A 26,021-nucleotide genomic window follows, 5' to 3' on the forward strand; every position below is an offset into this window, starting at 1 on the left:
AGTGTAGATTTACTGTCTTCTGAAAAGAACTCAACACACAGCCATTAATGTCTAAATAGCTGGCAACATAAGTGAGTACACCCCACAGTGAACATGTCCAAATTGTGCCCAAATGTGTCGTTGTCCCTCCCTGGTGTCATGTGTCAAGGTCCCAGGTGTAAATGGGGAGCAGGGCTGTTAAATTTGGTGTTTTGGGTACAATTCTCTCATACTGGCCACTGGATATTCAACATGGCACCTCATGGCAAAGAACTCTCTGAGGATGTGAGAAATAGAATTGTTGCTCTCCACAAAGATGGCCTGGGCTATAAGAAGATTGCTAACACCCTGAAACTGAGCTACAGCATGGTGGCCAAGGTCATATAGCGGTTTTCCAGGACAGGTTCCACTCGGAACAGGCTTCGCCAGGGTCGACCAAAGAAGTCGAGTCCACGTGTTCGGCGTCATATCCAGAGGTTGGCTTTAAAAAATAGACACATGAGTGCTGCCAGCATTGCTGCAGAGGTTGAAGACGTGGGAGGTCAGCCTGTCAGTGCTCAGACCATACGCCGCACACTGCATCAACTCGGTCTGCATGGTCATCATCCCAGAAGGAAGCTGACGCACAAGAAAGCCCGCAAACAGTTTGCTGAAGACAAGCAGTCCAAGAACATGGATTACTGGAATGCCCTGTGGTCTGACGAGACCAAGATAAACTTGTTTGGCTCAGATGGTGTCCAGCATGTGTGGCGGCGCCCTGGTGAGAAGTACCAAGACAACTGTATCTTGCCTACAGTCAAGCATGGTGGTGGTAGCATCATGGTCTTGGGCTGCATGAGTGTTGCTGGCACTGGGGAGCTGCAGTTCATTGAGGGAAACATGAATTCCAACATGTACTGTGACATTCTGAAACAGAGCATGACCCCCCCCCCCCCCCCTTAAAAAACTGGGCCTCATGGCAGTTTTCCAACACGATAACGACCCCAAACACAACCTCCAAGATGACAACTGCCTTGCTGAGGAAGCTGAAGGTAAGGGTGATGGACTAAACCCAATTGAGCACCTGTGGCGCATCCTCAAGTGGAAGGTGGAGGAGTTCAAGGTGTCTAACATCCACCAGCTCCGTGATGTCATCATGGAGGAGTGGAAGAGGATTCCAGTAGCAACCTGTGCAGCTCTGGTGAACTCCATGCCCAGGAGGGTTAAGGCAGTGCTAATAATGGTGGTCACACAAAATATTGACACTTTGGGCACAATTTGGACATGTTCACTGTCGGGTGTACTCACTTATGTTGCAGCTATTTAGACATTAATGGCTGTGTGTTGAGTTATTTTCAGAAGACAGTAAATCTACACTGCTATACAAGCTGTACACTGACTACTCTAAGTTATATCCAAGTTTTATTTCTATAGTGTTGTCCCATGAAAAGATATAATAAAATATTTGCAGAAATGTGAGGGGTGTACTCACTTTTGTGATACACTGTATATATATATACTGTATATATATATATGTACATATATATATATGATATATATATGATATATATGATATATGATATATATATATATCGTTCGCGAACGATTCGATTCTTTTGAACGGCTCTTTAAAATGAACGAAAGGAACCGAGTCGCGCCTCTGGGAGTATATATATATACTGTATATATATACTGTATGTATATATATATATGTACATATATATATATGATATATATATGATATATATGATATATGATATATATATATATATATCGTTCGCGAACGATTCGATTCTTTTGACTCGGTTCCTTTCGTTCATTTTAAAGAGCTGTTCAAAAGAATCGAATCGTTCGCGAACGACCCATCACTAATGTGGAGTAATGCGGAGCATGTACATTATGTGTGAGCATTTGTGCTGTGGTTTACAGACGTTTGTTTTTTGCAAAAAGCATCGAATAACTATTGAATAACTATTGGTGATAAGAGGACATAGACGTGTTTGTCGTAGTTGTTGTTTTCTTTAGTGCATATCACTTGAATTAATTCCACTGTAAAGGTGAGTTATGACTTTGTTTTGTTTTGATCAATAAGAACTTGCAGTTTTGTATGAATATTTAAAATAAATTCCAGTTGAGTTTGGAAGCAAAATACGTGTAAACGGGGCTTGAAAATATTCTTATGTACTCATACCTGAGTAAAATATGAATGCCTTTTCAACTAAAAATTTAATACATTTCGAGGAACTCATGAGCAGTTTATGTGAATATGTTATGTTACTCAGAAATAAAGAAAAGTAGAGAAAAAAAACTACAAAATGGAATGGTGAGCTTTTTACACATTAAGATGTAAAAAGCTTACAGAAATGAACACTGCAGCAAATATCAGAGCTGTCTGTTCTAATTTATGCTTATTAAACTCAGAAATAAATAGTTTCACTGCATTTAGTCACCAATTCACTTTCACTGAGTACATTCATTGTTGTACCAGCACAACTAAAAGTGCAATAATCAAACAATAGTGTGCAGTTTAAGACTAAACATTTGTCTTTTTACATTTTCAAAACATAATTTTTTGAAAAAATAGCAGATATTACTTTTTTAATATACAGTAAAAAACCAAAAGTAAATGGTTTAATAATACACTAAGTAATAAAGTATTATTTGGATACTTATTGGCATACAAGTAAAATTTTCTGGTTGGGACAGGGGGAAATGTAAATAAAACCAGTCAGCAAGGTCTTTTGGACCTGTATTCAATTAAAATTGTACGAATAATTTTTTTTTTTTGCTGTTTTAATATTTTGTGTTTTAATGCAATTTCTCCAAATTTTCTGAATATTTTAACAATGTAATGTACCTCAGATTCCTAAATTCATTGCAACAGTGCATGGAGAAACATTGTTGTTAAACTGTTGGAATATTTGCTCACAGTTTTTTTGCAACGTGGCAAACCTCAACCCATTCTTGCTTGAAAATGATCCTTTTGTTACTACACATTTTTATACCAATCAAGTCAGCATCATCTGTTGCCTATTTACATTTTTATGCTTTGAAAGCTCAGTGGTTCAGGTACTGGACTAGTAAACAGAAGGTTGCCGGTTTAAGCCCCACCACCACCAAGTTGCCACTGTTGGGTCCCTGAGCAAGGCCCTTAACCCTCAATTGCTCATTGTGTAAGTCGCTTTGGATAAAAGCTTCTGCTAAATGCTGAAAATGTTAATGTAATTAGCTTAATCTGCTCTTTGTGTCGTTTTTAATTAAATATCTATAAATAATAGTTCACCAACTACAGTTTTATTGTACATTTGACAATCTGTACCACTTTTTTAATGTTGTTAAGTAAAAATAAAAATGTCATATTATTACTTAAGTAAATATACAAGAAAACAATCCACAAGTAAATAGTTTTTATACTTTATTGCTGTATGCTTCTGCTTGTAAGAGACGTGCAAGTTCTGGAAGTCTTGGGATTTTCACTGTTTCTGCGAGCATTGTTTAATTTATTCTCTGCAATGCACCAGATCCACTTTCATCAAAATACACTGCCTTGCCAAAAAAAAAGGTCACACTCTCTAATATTTTGTTGGACCGCCTTTAGCTTTGATTACGGCAAGCATTCGCTGTGGCCAAAGTCTTCTCCAGCACATTCCAAAGATTCTCAATGGGGTTCAGGTCTGGACTCTGTGGTGGCCTCATGCTCCCTGAACCACTCTTTCACAGATCATAGCACTGCCCCCACAGGCTTGTACGGTAGGCACTAGGCATGATGGGTGCATTACTTCAGCTGTCTCTCTTCTTACCCTGATGCACCCATCACTCTGGAACAGGGTAAATCTGGACTCATCAGACCACATGACCTTCTTCCATTGCCCCGGAGTCCAATCTTTATGCTTCCTAGCAAATTGAAGCCGTTTGCCAGTTAGCCTCACTGACAAGTGGTTTTCTTAAGGCTACACAGCTGTTTAGTCCCAATCCCTTGAGTTTCCTTCACATTGTGCATGTGGAAATGCTCTTACTGTCACTATTAAACATCCCTGAGTTCTACTGTAGTTTTTCTACCATTTGATTTCACCAAACGTTTAAGTGATCGCCGATCACCATCATTCAAGATTTTTTGTTTTTTTTCAAGATGATGTTTCCCCACTGTCCTTCCACTTTTTAGTAATGCGTTGGACAGTTCTTAACCCGATTTTAGTAGTTTCAGCTTCTCCTTAGATGTTTTCTCTGCTTGATGCATGCCAATAATCTGACCCTTCTGAAACAGATGAACATATTTTAACAAATGAGAAGCTACTCACTGCATCAGTTAGGGTTAAATAACTTGTTGCCAGATGAAACATAATCTTCCATGCAGTAATTATCCAATGGGAGGCTCTTACCTATTTGCTTAGTTAAATTCAGGTGGTGACCTTATTTTTGGCCAGGCAGTGTAGAATCAAAGCATAAAACTACCAACACTATGCTTAACAGTATGTTGAAGTGTCAAAATTCACTTACAAATAATACTTTAATTAAAGAAATCAAACTATCACTGTAAGTATCAAGAAAGCAATAGATTTATTGAGGCTCACAACTGAACACACAATAAACCGAGCCACTTCTAGGCACAACTGACTTGCATTGCTTACAAGATCTCTATATCTCTATGGGTGTTACATAAGGTGTGGCTTTGTTCTGTTTCTGTCTGCACATTAGTAGGGCCCCCTTAACACACCACTATGAAAAGTTTGGTGACTGTTTGCATAGGGACCCGCTGTTGAGTGGGGCTGAGGTCAGGGCTCTGTGCAGGACACTGGAGTATCTTTAAACCAAGCTTTACTTTATGTCTTTATAGAGCATGCTTTGTGCACAGAGGAGCAGTCGTGCAGAAATATGAATGGGTCTTTTGTAAACTATTGCTGCAAAAATGAAAGACAATGTTTTCACCTTGCAGATATGAACCCCATCTAAAATGTTACGCATTGTACTGTCTGACTATACAGACTCATGTATGACACCAAAGCAACTGTTAGCAAAGTCTTCAGATGCCATTTTTCCTAAGGAGTGTGCTGGTGCTGCTTTGCTTGCCACTGCATTTTTCTTAGTGCACATTTGCTGTGTTTGGTTTGCGTTTTTTTGTGCTTGCCACAACATGGACTGGCCCAGTTTACCACTGACCTTTTAAAACAAAAAGTTTCATATAATGAGGTAGAAGTTACTCATGTAGTACGAACATGAAGGTGAAAATATTAACATTTACGCTTTTATCCAAAGCAACTTACAGTTGTGACAGTATAAGCAATTGAGGGTTAAGGCCCAACAGTTGCTCAAGAGCCCAACAGTTGCAACCTGGTAGAGGTGGGTCTTGAACCGGCAACCTTCTGATTACTAGTCCAGTACATTAACTACTAGGCTACAGCTGTCACCTGACAGTAACCTGAGCTGTATAACACAACTTTTTAACACAAAAAGTGTTTGGTATTGTTTAATTATTGCACTTTATATTCCACTGAATTAATAATGTCTGTACAAGTTTCTCCTTGTACATTGTACAGAAAACACACTATACAGTTCAATAACTCAAACTTATAAAAGTATTTGGACAAAAAATGTCCTTTAACTTAGTCACAAAAAGGAACAGTTGCTGAATTTTTTTTTTTTTACAAATGTATGTAAACCATTATAACATGTCTAAGATAGTATCAGTAGCAGTTATTCTTATTCTTTTTCTTTTCACATCAGGTTGTAGTACAAACAAAGCCACATCCAGTATGGATCCAGCAGGTATACTTTCCTGATCTAGTACAATTTAAATTCTTAGCCTAAGGAGTTTGGTTTGAAGTAAAATTATTGTTACATTAGATCCTCTATAGGAAAAAAAAATGAAATGTGTCTTTTGCACATGACATTTTCCCCCAATATGTAATATTAATTAAATAAACAGTAATTGTGCATTTGTTTTATGTAGAGGAAGCGTTTTTTTATTTCTGCTTAAAAAGTCAACATTCCTTACAGTCTCTCACCTAGATAGTTGACTACTGAACTGTACATATCTGATATTTCTCTTTATTTCAGGTGCAAAATTTGTGAAGAAACACAGAAATAATCTCATTCAGAAAGTGAAATCAGTAATGGAGATATCAGACATTTTACTGAGTGAAGAAATGATCAGTGATGAAATGTATGAAAATATCAGAGCTGAAAAAGTTCATCAGGAAAAAATGAGGATGCTTCTCTTATTTCTCTCCTCAAAAGCAGTGAAACAAAAGTTTTACATGATTCTCAAGGAGAAGGAACGTGACTTAGTGGATGAGCTTGAGTCTGGACAAAGCATGGCTTAGGAGATTTTAGTAGCTATTAACACACACACAACTAGATTTACATACACACAACTAGATTTACATTTTATATAAACATTTTAAATAAACAGTTAACATGTCATATTTAGTTGACCTAGTGTAAAAAGTAAACACACCCTCTGCAGCAGAAATCACATCTTTTTCTTCTAGTTTTATGAATTCATACCTTATTCTCTACAGAACATGTGTAGTACTTTTTAGGCTAGTTTGCAGGTATAGCAGTTTTAAGACCTACCCACCCAATCTTTTGAAAGCTTTTATGATTAATCTTAAGGTATGGGATCCCTGTCATACTGTAAAAGCCAGTTTTAGTTTTTTTTTACTGACTGTCACACTTACTTCCAGGATTAGCAAATAATTAGTGAAGTGATTTTTTTTCCAACAAAGCCACAAAGCTAATAAATTTACACTGTATGCTATTCTATTTTTCCCTAAACACACAGTTGTGGTGAACATTATTGGCAGCCTGAATATCAAGTGCACCATGTAAAATATTTCCTGAAATAAAGTGTTCAGTGAAACTGCTTGAATTTATAAACAGAGAAGTACAAAAAACAAACAAACAAAAAAACATTTCGGCAGGAAAAAGGAGATCAAATTAAAAATAATACCAGGACATGATTAATGGCATTTGTTCAGTTCAAAACAAAGAACAAATCACAATTTAATTATTATTTACTATGATTGGTTGCTTTGATGCTTATGGGGAACAGTTTTGTTCCCCGTTACTTGTTCACAATGGCAAAGACAGGAGAGCTGCCTTAGCAGACCAGAAATATTATTATCACCAAACACAAGCAGTCTATATGGTACAAGACTAACTCTGAAGACCTAGGCCACCCGGCTTTGACAGTTTGAAATATTAAGAAGTTTGCTACTCATGGCAATCAAGAACCCTTCAGAACATGATATAAAGAGGAAAACAGATAAGAGAGCCCAAATAAAAGGTGCTTTGAAATGTGGCAAAGAGTCCACATACATATGTCAGGATGAGCTGGGACATCTGTAGTGAGAGTTTCAACCTGTACCATAGAGGTCAAGGAAAACCCCACTGCTTAAAGAACTGCATAAAAATAATCAACTGAACTCCAAAACCAAAACGTGCATAAACAAACCACAGTTCTTCTGGAAAAAATTTCTAAAGACAGATGATACCAAACTGCAATTCATGGCAGTGTTTCTAGTCCACTGTATTGGAATATAAAGACTTTAGTGTCTGTCACCTCACCCTCCAAACTGCTTATGAAAACTTATTGTTATGCTCACTTATTGTTAGTGACCCACTTATAAAAACCTGTTTTTTTACATATTGGCACAGATGTTACTTGTTATTTGCCAAATTGAGTGGCTTCTACAGTCTGGGCAATTGGCCACCTGTCATAACACTGTAAATCATGAAGATGTGTCTGTGTCAAACAAATTGGTGTTACAAACAGGATTTTGAAGCTGAATCAAAAATGTTTCGAAAAAATAAGATTAAAAGTGGTGCCTCGGCTGGTTCCGATGTTATTCCTGTAATTCCCGGATGGGAAGACACATTGTGTAACAATCTAACTTGAGAATGGGGAAGAGGAGCTGGATTACGTGGAAGTTGGGAAACTTTGCTTACTGACAGTGAAGTGAAGTGAAGGCATGTCTGGCTTAAGTATATGTGTCAAATAAAGACCCTACAGGAGCATTACACATTACATAGGGGTTGGGTTTTTACTTACTGCTTGCTTAATCACCTTGTGTCAGATAACAATATTGCAAGACATGTTGAAACAGTAAAAATGTTATGTTGTAATGTTACGTAATGTTGTAATGTGATGTTATGTTAAAACAGTAAAAATCTTATGTTAATAAAGTAATGTTGAAAATTGGAAACATGACCTCTAGGGGGTATGTTGTACATGCTGTCACAAACACTGAATATATACCTGCAATTGGCATTGATATTTTAATAAACAAAAAATTCAAATGCAATTTGTGAGTGGGGAAGGTGAAAATGCCACCCTTCTCAATACCTGCTCCCACAAAATATTTATAATGCAAACAGGTGAGACATGCCATATAAATAAAAAGTGGCAAGACCACATTAAACATGGTAAGGAACCTAGCTAAATGTGGAAAATTAATTGCATACACTTATCTGGAATTCCAATTACCTGGAAAGTATTGGGAAAAGAACTAAGTCAAGTTAATTCAATCAAAGATAATTTCACTTTCCCCATAAGTGTATCTTTCATATATTCTTTTCTATTTTGCTTACTGTTTTTAACTCAAAATATAGTGTTAAGAATTATGTTATACCATTGTTGTATACAAGGATAAAAGAACATTTATACTGTGTGCTTAAATCACTTATGTAACGATTTCTGTATGTTAGACTTGTATGCTCAACATATTGGTATTTAGATTTAGTTTTTTGTTTAAGCAATAGAACACGAGAGGGTGTGTGTTATCGCGAATAACATCACAACTGTGATTCGGTCGCAGATCGAATAAATATGCTTTAATACCTTCCGCCAAAAAGTAGTTCCACAACGAATATAAAGTTTAACACTACAAAGCAGACATCCCAAGTTGCAAAAACTCATTTCAGGGAGGTAAAAAGTACATGAAGAAGAAGGCAAGAACCTCCGAAGGGGAAAAAAAGAAATTAAAAAACATCTTGCACACACCAAAGGATTATGGGTGATAACAGAACTTTTAGGAGCTGCTAATTGGGCTATTAAGCTAACTGTTTGCGTTACAAACACATTAATGTTCCCTACATAGTGCACTAGATTGTGTATCAGATCACGGATTTATTTTACCTACATAGTGCACTAGATGGTGAATTAGACAATTGATTTATGTTCCTTACACAGTGCGCTAGATTGTATATTAGATAACGAATTTAAAACGTGATCGGGAAAAAAGTCTGTCGTCTGCATGCACGTTTGTGTGCATGAAAATTGTCGTTACTGGCAACACGTCAGCTGAGTAATACAGTTGTGGTGTTAAAAGGCCGTTAGAATGCTTCTCAACCAATCAGATTGTACGGTCGGAACTAACTGTTGTATAATTTTTTATAGAACATGTTGCTCTAAGATCTCAATGTACTTTTCTGCATCAATGCTGCATTACAGACGTGTAAATGACCATTGCCGAAAAATATGCAAATCCCTTCATTGTTTTTAAACATTTCAATCATTTTCTCACACAGGATCCTCTGATCATCTTTACTCATCATACTCATCATAATCAGACTCTCAGCCTTTCCTGGTTGCTGTTTTTGTACCAAACCATGATTACAATCACCTGTTGACATCACCTGTTTGGAATCAAATCATTATTTAGTATTTAGCATTTTACCTCATTATTAGCCCTAAATTGCCCTCATCCCAACTTTTTTTGGAATGTGTTGCAGGCCTGAAATGCAGGACTGGATGTTTATTAACAAATTAAATTATGTAGAGCAGATAAAACATGAAAAATATCTCACGTTCATCCTTTCTGCAATAAAATAAAAGTCAAAGTAAATGTAAGAAACTCTGTGTTATTTTTTTTTTTTTCACAATGTCCCAACTTTTTCTGATTTGGGGTTGTAGACTTACAACGTCAGAAACTGTGGTCAGTTATAATTTTCTAATTTCTTATTAGTGAACATTATTATAACATTTATAATGACATGACACCACCAGTGTTTTTAAAACCCACATTAATCATACAGAGAAAGAACAATACAACAATACTGTAAGTGTGTCACTGTCATAGATTGAAAAACAGCTGCAAGATGACATACACATGTGTTCTTCACAGTAATATTTAGATCTAACTGTATATAAAGTGGTCATTAATTAAGAGCGACAGCGTGGAAAAGTGTTTATAGTACAGAGGTAGTGAGGGGTGGTGCATGATAAAAAGTTTACTAGAGCGCCTCCTTGTGACCATAGAAGCTTCTGTCAATCTTGCAGCATCATTATAACAACTAAATTAAACTTAAATAAATCAACAATTAAAGATACATTACAAACATATAAAAAACAGGTTTATTTCAAATCATACTGGCTTGTTTTGTGCTCACCAATGTGACAATAACACTTTAATCTGACCCAAAACAGCAGCTCCACTTCATCAGTAATAGAAAAGTGAACTAATACTGTAACAGTGTTTAACATATTAGAGAAACAACACAAACATCAGTGATATTTCTATAATTATAGTTTATTTTTACTCTAATTAAACAGACTACAGTAGATGTGACTGAAGATCTGTGGAGTCTCTTCAGGTTGATCTTGAATATCATGGACAGGGATCTTCTGTGCTTGTTGGACTGCACTGGTGATGATATTTTAGCACCAGAAGTTGATGTACAGCTGTGTGACACTACAAACATAATCAAGTAATATTAGCCAGTGTTTCATGTTCAGGATCACTGACTGTATTTAAACATTTAGAGTATTGATACATTAGGAGTGATGTACCATGATGCGCTGGTGCTGGTCTGCTAGTCTCCTCTCATCTACTGTCGTTTACAACACAGTCCTACAGGCTGTGGAAATAAAACTGCATTAGTGCATCATTTTATTATTCTTCTGGCTGCTCCCATATTTAGGCGTGGCTGCCAGTGATATTCATTATATTTATTATATTTTACCTTGTAGTTCTGAATACTTGCTATTGTGTTTTACTGCTTTCTTTACTGATATTGTTACAACCAGCCCAGTAACATATTAAACTACCACAGATGAACACGGTTCTTATAGCAGCAAATGATCATGTGTTCTGTCCTGCACCTCAGCCATCAGAACCCTGATTTCATTCCAACATCCCGTCAATAATAAACTTACAGCCGTTAATATTGTATGAGTGAGTGTATAAGGAGGGTCTAGGTGATGGTGTTATTATCTATGTGTGATGATGTTAGGTTAGTTTGCTCTTGTTTTACCGGGAAGAGGGGAAATTTTAGCTAAACAAATTTAAAATATAAGTTTTGGATTCATGAGTGTGTGTGTGTGTGTGTGTGTGTGTATTATGGATTTAATGGCATTTGATGTTCAGCAGCTGCAGTATTTCAGCCAACAGCTGTAATTATTTTTCCAGCATCTTAGCCATTTTCTGCAGTTCCTCAGCCAGCAGTTGTGGATCCAGCAGTCGTAGTTCTACAGCCAGCAGTTGTGGTTCTACAGCCAGCAGTTGTGGATCTACAGCCAGCAGTCGTGGTTCTACAGCCAGCAGTTGTGGTTCTTTGGACAACAGCTGAGGTTCTTGATCAGGTTCCTTGCTGATGAAGCGCTGCTGGATGTATTTGGCTCTGATGTAAGATTCCACATCGTCCCTGAAGACCAGAGAAAGAAGCAGATAATAACACACACAGTGAGAGGCTTTAATAGTAGATGTTTGATCTAAAGAAATCTTTACAGTAACACGAATCATTTTACACACATGATCATTACAACCTAAGCATTTTAATTTTATATTCAAACTGTTTTCTCAGTAAATACAACAAATGAAACTGTACAGACTTAAATATCAACAGTTTCTAACTGGATAAGTTATTAAATACGTTTATTTGGAAGCTTAGTGATGGTGAACAACATGGACTAAGACCAGGACTGAGTTTTGATGGGTCTCAGTTGTTCACACAAGAACATTTTCTTTATTTTAAACCATTTAATGATGTTTTGAGTAACAGTTTCGCTTAAAAACAACTTTTCTTGTTACAGCTTCTGCCAGAGGGGAGCGTTTTTTAACTGTACTTTGTATCAGTAGTTTTTATATAAATCCTGACCAGACTGCCAGTCCCTGCAGCTGTAGGTCTATAAAATGACCAGATTCTACCATATTTTACCACAGGAAAGGAGGTATCTGATCTCTGCCATAAAAGCTCTACAGAATGAGATTGAAGCCAGTCTGATGATTTTAGGGGGATCAAACCTCTGTACATGTCAATATTTCCTCCAATCTACTGTGTGTGTGTGTGTGTGTGTGTGTGTGTGTGTGTGTGTGTGTGTGTGTGCACCTTGAGTCTCCAGGCTGAGGTTTTCTGATCCCGAGTTCCTCCCTGCGAGCTTCATAGATCAGATTCATCATGTTGTTTCCTCGCTCACACATCAGCTGCACACACACACATACACACACACAGAATTAAAACTAGGACACACATGTACACACGACATAAAGTGTGTGTGTGTGTGTGTGTGCGCGCACTTACCTGAATGGTTTTAGGTGTCCATGTGTCCAGAATTAGAGACCTCACCCTGGAGATGTTTACTCCTAAACTCCTGGATCAGAGAGAGAACATCAGGAGCTCAGCACTTATCACTCAGTGTTCAGAACTATTCACAATTCTTTATAGTCCCGCAGTAAAAGATTTAAAGCTCTTTTAAACCATCTGTCAGACTAATTTATACTAATATAACACATTTAGAAAGGACACACAGATATTAGGAGAACATCATGTATCTGATGTATGAAACCCAGAGCAGCACAACAACAATTCAGCATGAAAGTCGTGTTATAAACAGTATCAGACCTATAAGAAAAGACTAGAACATTAAAAGACTCGATACTTTTGAATATATTAGGAACAGTGTTACAGGATTTTCATGTTATTTATATTTATTTGTGGTTTTCCTGAGTCACATTTAACTCTATCTCTCCTAAACCCGTCTGTCCAACAACTTATTATCCTGAAGCTCCTGCCCACATCTAAGGTCACTCCACATGAAACATCTCAGCCTCAGAGCTGTGACCTGGATCTATGAAGGACTCCTATTGGTGCTGATTTTGTACTTTAGCTGTTCAGTCCACTGTTGCAGCTTATTTTCATCTAGCACTGACAGTGTTGTTTAAGCTGCAGTAGGTGGATTGAGCTCTGGCTACACAGAACCTTCGTCACTTTTCTTCTAGTAATGCTTCTGTTATTAGAAACTGTGTGAAGCCCAGTGTAACCAGTGTTTTAGCTGTGATGATGGTGTTTGTGTGTGCGAATGTTGTGATGTAGGATGTAGCCGCTGCAGCAGGTGTGTTATTCTTCACAGGTGTGTGTGTGTGTGCGAATGTTGTGATGTAGGATGTAGCCGCTGCAGCAGGTGTGTTATTCTTCACAGGTGTTTGTGTGTGTGAATGTTGTGATGTAGGATGTAAACGCTGCAGCAGGTGTGTTATTCTTCACAGGTGTGTGTGTGTGTGTGAATGTTGTGATGTAGGATGTAGCCGCTGCAGCAGGTGTGTTATTCTTCACAGGTGTGTGTGTGTGTGTGTGTGAATGTTGTGATGTAGGATGTAGCTGCTGCAGCAGGTGTGTTATTCTTCACAGGTGTTTGTATGGGTGAATGTTGTGATGTAGGATGTAGCCGCTGCAGCAGGTGTGTTATTCTTCACAGGTGTTTGTGTAGGTGTGTGAATGTTGTGATGTAGGATGTAGTCGCTGCAGCACGTGTGTTATTCTTCACAGGTGTGTGTGTGTGTGAATGTTGTGATGTAGGATGTAGCCGCTGCAGCAAATGTGTTATTCTTCACTGGTGTTTGTGTGTGTGTGAATGTTGTGATGTAGGATGTAGCCGCTGCAGCAGGTGTGTTTTTCTTCACAGGTGTTTGTGTGTGTGAATGTTGTGATGTAGGATGTAGCCGCTGCAGCAGGTGTGTTATTCTTCACAGGTGTTTGTGTGTGTGTGTGAATGTTGTGATGTAGGATGTAGCCGCTGCATCAGGTGTGTTATTCTTTACAGATGTGTGTGTGTGTGAATGTTGTGATGTAGGATGTAGACGCTGCAGCAGGTGTGTTATTCTTCACTGGTGTTTGTGTGTGTGAATGTTGTGATGTACGATGTAGCCGCTGCAGCAGGTGTGTTATTCTTCACAGGTGTTTGTGTGTGTGTGTGAATGTTGTGATGTAGGATGTAGCCGCTGCATCAGGTGTGTTATTCTTTACAGGTGTGTGTGTGTGTGAATGTTGTGATGTAGGATGTAGCCGCTGCAGCAGGTGTGTTATTCTTCACAGGTGTTTGTGTGTGTGTGAATGTTGTGATGTAGGATGTAGCCGCTGCAGCAGGTGTGTTATTCTTTACAGGTGTGTGTGTGTGTGAACGTTGTGATGTAGGATGTAGCCGCTGCAGCAGGTGTGTTATTCTTCACAGGTGTTTGTGTGTGTGAACGTTGTGATGTAGGATGTAGCCGCTACAGCAGGTGTGTTATTCTTCACAGGTGTTTGTGTGTGTGAATGTTGTGATGTAGGATGTAGCCGCTGCAGCAGGTGTGTTATTCTTCACAGGTGTTTGTGTGAGTGAATGTTGTGATGTAGGATGTAGCCGCTGCAGCAGGTGTATTATTCTTCACAGGTGTTTGTGTGTGTGAACGTTGTGATGTAGGATGTAGCCGCTGCAGCAGGTGTGTTATTCTTCACAGGTGTTTGTGTGTGTGTGAATGTTGTGATGTAGGATGTAGCCGCTGCAGCAGGTGTGTTATTCTTCACAGGTGTTTGTGTGTGTGAATGTTGTGATGTCGGATGTAGCCGCTGCGGCAGGTGTGTTTTTCTTCACAGGTGTGTGTGTGTGTGTGAATGTTGTGATGTAGGATGTAGCCGCTGCAGCAGGTGTGTTATTCTTCACAGGTGTTTGTGTGTGTGTGAATGTTGTGATGTAGGATGTAGCCACTGCAGCAAATGTTTTATTCTTCACTGGTGTTTGTGTGTGTGTGAATGTTGTGATGTAGGATGTAGCCGCTGCAGCAGGTGTGTTATTCTTCACAGGTGTTTGTGTAGGTGTGTGAATGTTGTGATGTAGGATGTAGCCGCTGCAGCAGGTGTGTTATTCTTCACAGGTGTTTGTGTAGGTGTGTGAATGTTGTGATGTAGGATGTAGCCGCTGCAGCAGGTGTGTTATTCTTCACAGGTGTTTGTGTGTGTGAATGTTGTGATGTAGGATGTAGCCGCTGCGGCAGGTGTGTTTTTCTTCACAGGTGTTTGTGTGTGTGAATGTTGTGATGTAGGATGTAGCCACCGCAGCAGGTGTGTTATTCTTCACAGGTGTTTGTGTAGGTGTGTGAATGTTGTGATGTAGGATGTAGCCGCTGCAGCAGGTGTGTTATTCTTCACAGGTGTTTGTGTGTGTGAATGTTGTGATGTAGGATGTAGCCGCTGCGGCAGGTGTGTTTTTCTTCACAGGTGTTTGTGTAGGTGTGTGAATGTTGTGATGTAGGATGTAGCCGCTGCAGCAGGTGTGTTATTCTTCACAGGTGTTTGTGTGTGTGAATGTTGTGATGTAGGATGTAGCCGCTGCAGCAGGTGTGTTTTTCTTCACAGGTGTTTGTGTAGGTGTGGGAATGTTGTGATGTAGGATGTAGCCGCTGCAGCAGGTGTGTTATTCTTCACAGGTGTTTGTGTGTGTGAATGTTGTGATGTAGGATGTAGCCGCTGCGGCAGGTGTGTTTTTCTTCACAGGTGTTTGTGTGTGTGAATGTTGTGATGTAGGATGTAGCCACCGCAGCAGGTGTGTTATTCTTCACAGGTGTTTGTGTGTGTGAATGTTGTGATGTAGGATGTAGCCGCTGCAGCAGGTGTGTTATTCTTCACAGGTGTTTGTGTGTGTGAATGTTGTGATGTAGGATGTAGCCGCTGCAGCAAATGTGTTATTCTTCACAGGTGTTTGTGTGTGTAAATGTTGTGATGTAGGATGTAGCCGCTGCAGCAGGTGTGTTATTCTTCACTGGTGTTTGTGTGTGTGAATGTTGTGATGTACGATGTAGCCGCTGCAGCAGGTGTGTTATTCTTCACAGGTGTTTGTGTGTGTGTGTGAATGTTGTGATGTACGATGTAGCCGCTGCAGCAGGTGTGTTATTCTTCACAGGTGTTTGTGTGTGTGTGTGAATGTTGTGATGTAGGATGTAGTCGCTGCAGCAGGTGTGTTATTCTTCACTGGTGTTTGTGTGTGTGTGAATGTTGTGATGTAGGATGTAGTTGCTGCAGCAGGTGTGTTATTCTTCACAGGTGTTTGTGTGTGTGTGTGAATGTTGTGATGTAGGATGTAGTCGCTGCAGCAGGTGTGTTATTCTTCACTGGTGTTTGTGTGTGTGTGAATGTTGTGATGTAGGATGTAGCCGCTGCAGCAGGTGTGTTTTTCTTCACAGGTGTTTGTGTGTGTGAATGTTGTGATGTAGGATGTAGCCGCTGCAGCAGGTGTGTTATTCTTCACTGGTGTTTGTGTGTGTGAATGTTGTGATGTACGATGTAGCCGCTGCAGCAGGTGTGTTATTCTTCACAGGTGTTTGTGTGTGTGTGTGAATGTTGTGATGTACGATGTAGCCGCTGCAGCAGGTGTGTTATTCTTCACAGGTGTGTGTGTGTGTGTGTGTGAATGTTGTGATGTAGGATGTAGCCGCTGCAGCAGGTGTGTTATTCTTTACAGGTGTGTGTGTGTGTGTGAATGTTGTGATGTAGGATGTAGCCGCTGCAGCAGGTGTGTTATTCTTCACAGGTGTTTGTGTGTGTGTGAATGTTGTGATGTAGGATGTAGCCGCTGCAGCAGGTGTGTTATTCTTTACAGGTGTGTGTGTGTGTGAACGTTGTGATGTAGGATGTAGCCGCTGCAGCAGGTGTGTTATTCTTCACTGGTGTTTGTGTGTGTGAACGTTGTGATGTAGGATGTAGCCGCTACAGCAGGTGTGTTATTCTTCACAGGTGTTTGTGTGTGTGAATGTTGTGATGTAGGATGTAGCCGCTGCAGCAGGTGTGTTATTCTTCACAGGTGTTTGTGTGAGTGAATGTTGTGATGTAGGATGTAGCCGCTGCAGCAGGTGTGTTATTCTTCACAGGTGTTTGTGTGTGTGTGAATGTTGTGATGTAGGATGTAGCCGCTGCAGCAGGTGTGTTATTCTTCACTGGTGTTTGTGTGTGTGTGAATGTTGTGATGTAGGATGTAGCCACTGCAGCAGGTGTGTTATTCTTCACAGGTGTTTGTGTGTGTGTGAATGTTGTGATGTAGGATGTAGCCGCTGCAGCAGGTGTGTTATTCTTCACTGGTGTTTGTGTGTGTGTGAATGTTGTGATGTAGGATGTAGTCGCTGCATCAGGTGTGTTATTCTTCACTGGTGTTTGTGTGTGTGTGAATGTTGTGATGTAGGATGTAGCCGCTGCAGCAGGTGTGTTATTCTTCACAGGTGTGTGTGTGTGTGAATGTTGTGATGTAGGATGTAGCCGCTGCAGCAGGTGTGTTATTCTTCACTGGTGTTTGTGTGTGTGTGAATGTTGTGATGTAGGATGTAGCCGCTGCAGCAGGTGTGTTATTCTTCACAGGTGTGTGTGTGTGTGTGTGAATGTTGTGATGTAGGATGTAGCCGCTGCAGCAGGTGTGTTATTATTCACAGGTGTGTGTGTGTGTGTGTGAATGTTGTGATGTAGGATGTAGCCGCTGCAGCAGGTGTGTTGTTCTTCACAGGTGTTTGTGTGTTTGAAGGTTGTGATGTAGGATGTAGCCGCTGCAGCAGGTGTGTTATTCTTCACAGGTGTGTGTTTGTGTGAATGTTGTGATGTACGATGTAGCCGCTGCAGCAGGTGTGTTATTCTTCACAGGTGTTTGTACCTGTGGATGCCGGAACACCGTGTTTTATTGAGTTGTACTGAAGTGGCTTTGAACTGTTTCCGAGCTGAAGAGCGATGATGATGATGATGATGATGTGGAGGCTGAAGGTGGGATCATGATGGAGGGTTTTCTGTTCAAGAGAGCCACTAATGCGTTTAAAACATGGAGCAGGTTTGTGGAGAAGAACTAAAAGCTTTTCATTCTACTTTAATATGTATCAGGATGATTTTCATCGTATCGTTGAGGTAAAATGATTGTAGGTGATTAAAATGTCTTTACTGAGCAGAACAAGAGGGTTTGATTTCTGCTTGATTTCAGGGCTCAGTTCAGTATCCTGCAGATGTTTGGATGTTTAAGTTCTGTGTGTTTTCTTCTCTGCAGACGCTGGTTCTCCATAAAGAACAACCAGATTGTCTATCAGTCCAAGTCTAAGGTGAGGCTAACAAGTCCTCATGTTTATTATATAAAAAATAAGAATCATATTAATGTATGAAGCAGATATACTGAAGCTCTCCTGCACACTGCAGCATCCTGTTCAAATATCATCTTGTGTAAAGAAAATCATCTTTAATCCTTTTAAACAAACACGTTTCCTTAAACACCATCATTCACTGGCTGCTTACTGTGTAGTTTTATTACCTCCACCAGCAAGTGTTTGCTGTACATGGAAAGCTCGACCCAAACACAATAAAAATAAGATTTAAATATAAAGGATCTGACGTCCTGATGCTGTTACTTATAGCTTAAGTCACCAGCTCTGAATGAAGCTCTGAAAACATACACACAGATTTGTGTTCTTATTTTAGCATGATATAAAGTGGGTGTTATACAGAGGTGTTCACTTCATGTTAGTTATATATCAGATAAACTGTTACGTGTGATACAGAAGTATTATTAACATTCTGCTTTATTCATTACAGGATATGATATAAAGACACGTTAGCATGTGTTATAGATGTTTGTATAGTGTACAGTCAGTGTGTGTGTGTGTGTGTGTAGGAGTGTTACACTGCAGGCTGATTCAGAGGAGACGAGACAGGGTTGGATCAGCGCTATACAGAGCAGCATCATCACGGCCTTTAACAGCACATCAGGTCAGGAGGTGAAGTCAGTGCTGACCACTGGGCCTTCACAGAAAGATGAAAGTCCAGTACAGAAGATCAGGGCTATCGAGGGGAACGACACGTGCTGCGAGTGCGGCCGGCCCGAGCCGGAATGGGCCAGCGTTAATCTGGGGATCACACTGTGTATCCGGTGTTCCGGCATCCACAGGTACAAACAGGAAAACTACAAATAAATATAAAGAACATGCAAATCCTGTAACACTGTTCCTAATATATTCAAAAGTATCGAGTCTTTTAATGTTCTAGTCTTTTCTTATAGGTCTGATACTGTTTATAACACGACTTTCATGCTGAATTGTTGTTGTGCTGCTCTGGGTTTCATACATCAGATACATGATGTTCTCCTAATATCTGTGTGTCCTTTCTAAATGTGTTATATTAGTATAAATGAGTCTGACAGATGGTTTAAAAGAGGTTTAAATCTTTTACTGTGGGACTATAAAGAATTGTGAATAGTTCTGAACACTGAGTGATAAGTGCTGAGCTCCTGATGTTCTCTCTCTGATCCAGGAGTTTAGGAGTAAACATCTCCAGGGTGAGGTCTCTGACTCTGGACAGGTGGACACCTGAAACCATTCAGGTAAGTGCACACACACGCACACACACACATTATGTCGTGTGTACATGTGTGTCCTAGTTTTAATTGTGTGTGTGTGTGTGTGTGTGTGTGTGTGTGCAGCTGATGTGCGAGCGAGGAAACAACATGATGAATCTGATCTATGAAGCTCGCAGGGAGGAACTCGGGATCAGAAAAGCTCAGCCTGGAGACTCAAGGTGCACACACACACACACACACACACACACATTCGATTATTCTGTAATAGAGCAAACATGGAGGAAATATTGACATGTACAGAGTTTTGATTCCCCTGAAATCATCAGACTTGCTTTAATCTCATGCAGTAGAGCTTTTATAACTGAGATCAGATACCTCCTTTACTGTGGTAAAATATGGTAAAATCTGGTCATTCCATAGACCTACAGCTGCAGGGACTGGCAGTCTGGTCAGGATTTATATAAAAACTACTGATACACAGTACAGATAGATACAGGATTAAAAAACGCTCCCCTCTGGTAGAAGCCGTAACAAGAAAAGTTGTTTTGAAGCAAAACTGTTACTCAAAACATCATTAAATGGTTTAAAATAAAGAAAATGTCCTTGTGTGAACAACTGAGACCCATCAAAACTCAGTCCTGGTCTTAGTCCATGTTGTTCAGCATCACTAAGCTTCCAAATAAACGTATTTAATAACTTATCCAGTTAGAAACTGTTGATATTTAAGTCTGTACAGTTTCATTTGTTGTCTTTGCTGAGAAAACAGTTTGAATATAAAATTAAAATGCTGGTTAATCTTAGGTTGTAATGATCATGTGTGTAAAATGAATCGTGTTACTGTAAAGATTCCTTTAGATCAAACATCTACTATTAAAGCCTCTCACTGTGTGTGTTATTATCTGCTTTTTTCTCTGGTCTTCAGGGACGATGTGGAATCTTACATCAGAGCCAAATACATCCAGCAGCGCTTCATCAGGAAGGAACCTGATCAAGAACCTCAGCTGTTGTCCAAAGAACCACAAGAACCACGACTGCTGGCTGTAGAACCACGACTGCTGGCTGTAGAACCACGACTGCTGGCTGTAGAACCACGACTGCTGGCTGTAGAACCACGACTGCTCGCTGTAGAACCACGACTGCTGGCTGTAGAACCACGACTGCTGGATGTAGAACCACGACTGCTGGCTGAGGAACTTCAGAAGATGGCTAAGATGCTGGAAAAAGAATTACAGCTGATGGCCGAAATACTGCAGCTGCTGAACATCAAATGCCATTAAATCCCTAACACACACACACACACACACACACACATAAATCCAAAACTTATATTTTATATTTGGCTAAAATTTCACCTCTTCCCAGTAAAACAAGAGCAAACTAACTTAACATCATCACACATAGATAATAACACCATCACCTAGACCCTCCTTATACACTCACTCATACAATATTAACAGCTGTAAGTTTATTATTGACGGGATGTTGGAATGAAATCAGGGTTCTGATGGCTGAGGTGCAGGACAGAACACAGATGATCATTTGCTGCTATAAGAACCATGTTCATCTGTGCTAGTTTAATATGGTACTGGGCTGGTTGTAACAATATCAGTAAAGAAAGCAGTAAAACACAATAGCAAATGTGCAGGACTACAAGGTAGAATAAATATAATAAATATCACTGGCAGCCACGCCTAAATATGGGAGCAGCCAGAAGAAGAAGAAAATGATGCACTAATGCAGTTTTATTTCCACAGCCTGTAGGACTATTGAGGGAGAGTCACACTACACCACAATCCTTCACCAGCACCCATATATGAACCTGCTGAGGTGCTTTGCTAGCTGCATGAGACTGCTGGGAATATTAAGTCAGTGGTGAACATGTTAAATTCTCTGCTTAATCTTTAAATAAATTTAAAGTTAAATCTTAATCTGATCAAGTTGCATTTTCACAGCCTGTCAGACCATCGGACCAGAACCACAGGAAGCTCCAGCACATCGTACACTGTGTTGTAAATGACAGTAGATGAGAGGAGACTAGCAGACCAGCACCAGCGCATCATTATGTAAGTAAAAGGCTTTAATCTCTGGGGAATCTAAGCAAACCTTTCTGTGATGATTGGTGGTATGTTACTTCAGACCACTAGGTATCAGAAGAGGATATGTGAGCGGGGGTAGTATTTAGGGCATTGGAAGAAAAGCACGGAATAGAAATGGTAACGCAAAACCTGTGTTGTTAATAATAATAAAAAAACTTAAAGAAACATATAAAGAATACAGTTGTTTATTAAAGAGAACAAAACATGGTACCAGGAGTGAAACTTCTGTGAATACAGAGTCTGAGAGTTAAAACGGATTGTGAGTAGCAACATGATGGACGGATTGAAGCCACCGGAGCACCTGAAGTTAACCGGGAATGTCGACAACAATTTCGACTGTACCTGGAGGCTGTGGGACAGGATACAAAGTCGGATGCCAGAAAGGTAGCATTGTTACTGACGATAGCTGGCCCACAAGCTGTGGAAGTCTACAATACTTTCATTTTTGATGAAGAAGGTGACAGTACAAAACTTAATAAAGCAAGTTTGAGGCTCATTGCTCTCCAAAAAAGAACGAGACATATGAGAGATATGTGTTCCGCTCTAGACTGCAGCAGCAAGGGGAAAGTTTTGATAGTTTTCTGACTGACCTAAAAATAAAATCAGTCATGTAATTTTGGAACACTGAGGGACTTTATGATAAGGGACCAAATTGTGTTTGGCATCCATAAAAAGGTCAGAGAAAGGCTACTAAGGGATGCAGAGCTGACGTTAGAGGGAGCCATCAAAATATGCCATGCAAGTAAATTGTGCCAAAAACATGTAAAGACATTCAGGAAAGCTGGAGCTGTTAATGTGAACATTAAAGAAAGTATGGATGTTGGTGCCATTTCCAGACCAGAAAATGCACGTCACAGTGTGCGTAACAAACAGAAGATGGACACATTCATACTATTTACTTAAAGTTTCATCCAGACCACCCAAGAAGGACGGGCCCTGCTGAGTCTGGTTCCTCTCAAGGTTTCTTTCTGTAATTTTCAAGGAGTTTTTCCTTGCCACAGTCGCCCTCTGCTTGCTCAACAGGGTTTTTGTATCTGTCGGTCCTGGATTTTGTAAAGTTGCTTTGAGACAATGTCTATTGTAAAAAGCGCTTTACAAATAAAGTTGACTTGACACAGCATAAACCAAGACAATGTCCTGCTTTCTGTAAGCTATGCACCAATTGTCAGGGCCAAAACCATTTTGCTAAACAGTGCTTTTCAAAAAGAAAAGAGAAACAGAGAGGAAAATCTGTTAACATTGTGAAGGACAACTGAGGACGGCATTCAAACACACATTAACATGGTGTCTGTTACACTCCCTGTGTCGGACACAAAGACCAGACAGATCGCTGAAGCAACAGCAAGAGACACAGAACTGCAACATGTCATTGAACATATGCAGAATGGACGGGCTAAAGGATCCTGTCCGCAGTTCTACCACATAAGAGGTGAGCTGAGTGTTGAAACAAAATAGGATTGTTATCCCACAGGAACTGAGACAGGACATAATGCACAGAATTCGTGAGGGACACCTTGGTGTTGAAAAATGTAAAAGAAGGGCGAGAGAGACTGTGTTCTGGCCTGGAATGTTGTTACTGACTATTATTCAAATTATCCTGAAATGACTTTACTGTCAAGTATTTTGTCTAACTGTGTCATAACACATGCAAGATCAATCTTTGCCAGACATGGCATTCCGCATGCAGAAACATATGACTTCAAACATGTAACGTCTAGCCCTCTGTATCCACAGTCCAAAGGTAAAGCTGAGAAAGGAGTCCACATTTTCAAGCAACTCCTGAAGAAAGCATCTGACAGCAATGCAGATCCATATCTTGCTCTACTCAGCTACAGAGCATCACCTTTGGAGTGCGGGCTATCTTCTGCAACTACCCATGAAAAGGAAGCTCAGGACAACACTACCAAGCTGCTCAAAGCAAAAGAAACATCCTAAGCTGGAACAAAGGCTAAAACTACAGAAGAAGACAGGACAGCCAAGCAGCTTCCATCACTGTCAAGGGATGACCCTGTCCGGATCGAACCAAAGAAGGACAGATCATCAGGCGGAATCGACACAGTCTTCCTAAAATAGTAATGTAAACAGGATGTATTCATTTAAGTTGCCAGTGTGTTGAGTTATTTTGAGAGCACAGCAAATGTACACTGTTATACAAGCTGTACACTGACTACTTTACATTGTTCTATCTGTCTATATTATCTAATCAAATCTAATCTGATCTATAAACCACAGTGCCACCATTAGCAACTGTAAAACTAGATGTGAGCAATAGCACATGAGAATTAGAACAGGGACCAGAATAGTTAACAGTCGGTGTCCCCATCCACCCCACAGGCTGCTTATTTGATGTTTTATTATTAGTTATAATGTAGTTGACTGAACTGCGGTTCGAGTCGTTATTGAATGAATGTGGCGCTGATGTTTCACTTCCGTCCAGTAGAGGGAGAATAAACCTAAACGCTGTAGATCAACCAGCTCAGTTCAAACAACAAGAAGAAGAAGAAGCAGAAGCAGCAACACGTTTGTACTGAAGTGAATCTGTAAGTAAAATAGTTATTAATGTGTTTATTACAATTCAGCTAACTACATTATAATTAATAGTAACAATGGAAATAATAATAATGAATGACTTTGAGGATTTAAGTAGCTCGAAATCTTTTTTTTTTATTAAAATACACAAACTTTTATTCCGCTAACTGTTAGCATGACATGATTCAGTACTAATGAACCGATTAATCTGAACCGATTCAGCTAAATGATTCTACTGATTCAGAGTTTATGGATTATTTGAAAAGTTTTAGATGAAGGTAAAGATAAACGTTATTTTAGCTTTGTTTATGTTTTTACAGCTGTATAGATAAAACATCTATTTTTCTTTCACAGTTTACAGGTTTTATAGCTCGTTGTTATAGAAACACATCAAGTTTATTTTAGCTTTGTTTACAGATGTTTATCTTTTTATTATTAGCAGTTGTTTACATGTCTGTGTAGGTGTTCAGTCATTCAGGTTCTGATAGTCTTGAGTCTCCATCAGGGTTCTCAAGTTTTCAAGTTTGCAAGTTTGCTTGGAGTGAGATTTGGGGAAAGGGGGGTTTGGTTGTCTGAGGTTCTTCTGTCGATGTCCCTTTCCGTGGGGGGGGGCGACTTTATTGAACAACAAATATATTACAAAAGAATACATTAATCACAGTCAAGATGTAACATACACAATGAAGTTCAGACAATTATTAACTAAAAATTGTTTGAGGTTATAGAAATAGAAATAAACTATCAATAAAATTAGCTAAAGCAGGAATTTATAGATAATACCATTTAATGGTTTTCTAAAATAACCTTAAGGGATAGAGAAGTTTTCTAACAGTGTTAAAATACGTCTTGTCTTCACATTTTTACAGAATTTTAACGAATTAATGTACGATATGAAGGATGCCTTAAAAGTATTGAAGTTTGGTCTATTATTCATAAATTTACAACAATAAACGTGATATTTGGATAATATTAAGAGAAGATTGACAATATAAGTCTCATCTGAATTCAATGTCACTTTTAGTTATTCCAAATAGAATAAATTCAGTTTTCAATTTAAAGTTAGTTAATTTTTCTATTAATAAAATTATTTGAATCAGTCCAAAAAAATTGAGCAAAATGAACAATCCCAAAATAAGTGAGTAAGAGATTCTTCATATTTGTGACAAAATGAACATCCAGTATTTATATATTTTTTAAATTTAGCAATAGTTTTATTGATAGGGGAACATCCGTGCAGAATACTTCCCATACCTTATTTGTGATAAAAAAAAAATTTGGTAAAAGCCATGTCATTTTCCAATCTATATCATAATATAAGTTATTCCAAAATAATACTGCAGCTGGTTTAGATATTATATTCCTTTGAACAATGTTCCTAATACATAGGTTTGGTTCTCTTCCACCTCCAGCACAGAGCAGAGGTTACCTATTTCAGATCTCACCCAGCAACAAGAAATTCTGTTTTCTGATTGGCTGAGAAATTCAATTCTATTTTTCTGATTGGCCGATAGGTCGCTAATTCAAGACAGCTGTATGAACGCAGAGCAGTCTGCCTTTAACTCGTGTGTAGGCTATAGTAATTTAAGTGCGGTGAAGTTCATCATTTCTCAGCGTGAGAAATACCATGTGTGGCGTGTGAGCGTGTGAGATAGTTGAAATGTGTGTGTCTCACTCTCAATGCATGAGACTTGAGAGCCTTGGTCTCCATCAGATTAGCACCCATGAAGCATTTTAACCCCCATTCACACCTCAACCCATGTGACAATAACAACATGATGGCAGGGTGGGACGACGTCTCTCATATGAGACACACATTGGCTCTTGTGATCTTTATGACACATATGATGATTCTCTCTTACTGATCTGTACAAACA

The 26,021-nt window shown here is 39.2% G+C and overlaps 1 protein-coding gene and 1 long non-coding RNA gene across 2 annotated transcripts; both read left to right on the plus strand.

Annotated features, from left to right (window-relative positions):
- Positions 1 to 17,789: 17,789 nt before the first annotated feature.
- LOC134302052 (arf-GAP with coiled-coil, ANK repeat and PH domain-containing protein 2-like) lies at positions 17,790 to 20,799 on the plus strand. The gene is made up of 8 exons (XM_062987050.1): positions 17,790 to 17,798; positions 17,907 to 18,013; positions 18,224 to 18,275; positions 18,649 to 18,659; positions 18,842 to 19,114; positions 19,477 to 19,546; positions 19,646 to 19,740; positions 20,445 to 20,799. Exons 1-8 carry the CDS (start codon positions 17,790 to 17,792, stop codon positions 20,797 to 20,799), a joined length of 972 nt encoding a protein of 323 aa, XP_062843120.1.
- Positions 20,800 to 21,105: 306 nt separating this feature from the next.
- On the plus strand, positions 21,106 to 21,575 carry LOC134335344 (uncharacterized). The gene is made up of 3 exons (XR_010015573.1): positions 21,106 to 21,176; positions 21,277 to 21,387; positions 21,475 to 21,575. It is a non-coding gene; the product is annotated as an uncharacterized LOC134335344 (long non-coding RNA).
- The last annotated feature ends 4,446 nt before the right edge of the window (positions 21,576 to 26,021 follow it).

The sequence above is a fragment of the Trichomycterus rosablanca genome, chromosome 2 (genome assembly GCF_030014385.1).
Source record: "Trichomycterus rosablanca isolate fTriRos1 chromosome 2, fTriRos1.hap1, whole genome shotgun sequence".
In the NCBI taxonomy this organism is placed as follows: domain Eukaryota; kingdom Metazoa; phylum Chordata; class Actinopteri; order Siluriformes; family Trichomycteridae; genus Trichomycterus; species Trichomycterus rosablanca.

Excerpts from the sequence above, each read along its gene's own strand:
- LOC134302052 (XM_062987050.1), top strand. Across the intron at positions 18,014-18,223 it reads GCGTTTAAAACATGGAGCAG|ACGCTGGTTCTCCATAAAGA; the intron begins GTTTGTGGAGAA and ends TCTTCTCTGCAG. Across the intron at positions 19,115-19,476 it reads CGGTGTTCCGGCATCCACAG|GAGTTTAGGAGTAAACATCT; the intron begins GTACAAACAGGA and ends TCTCTGATCCAG.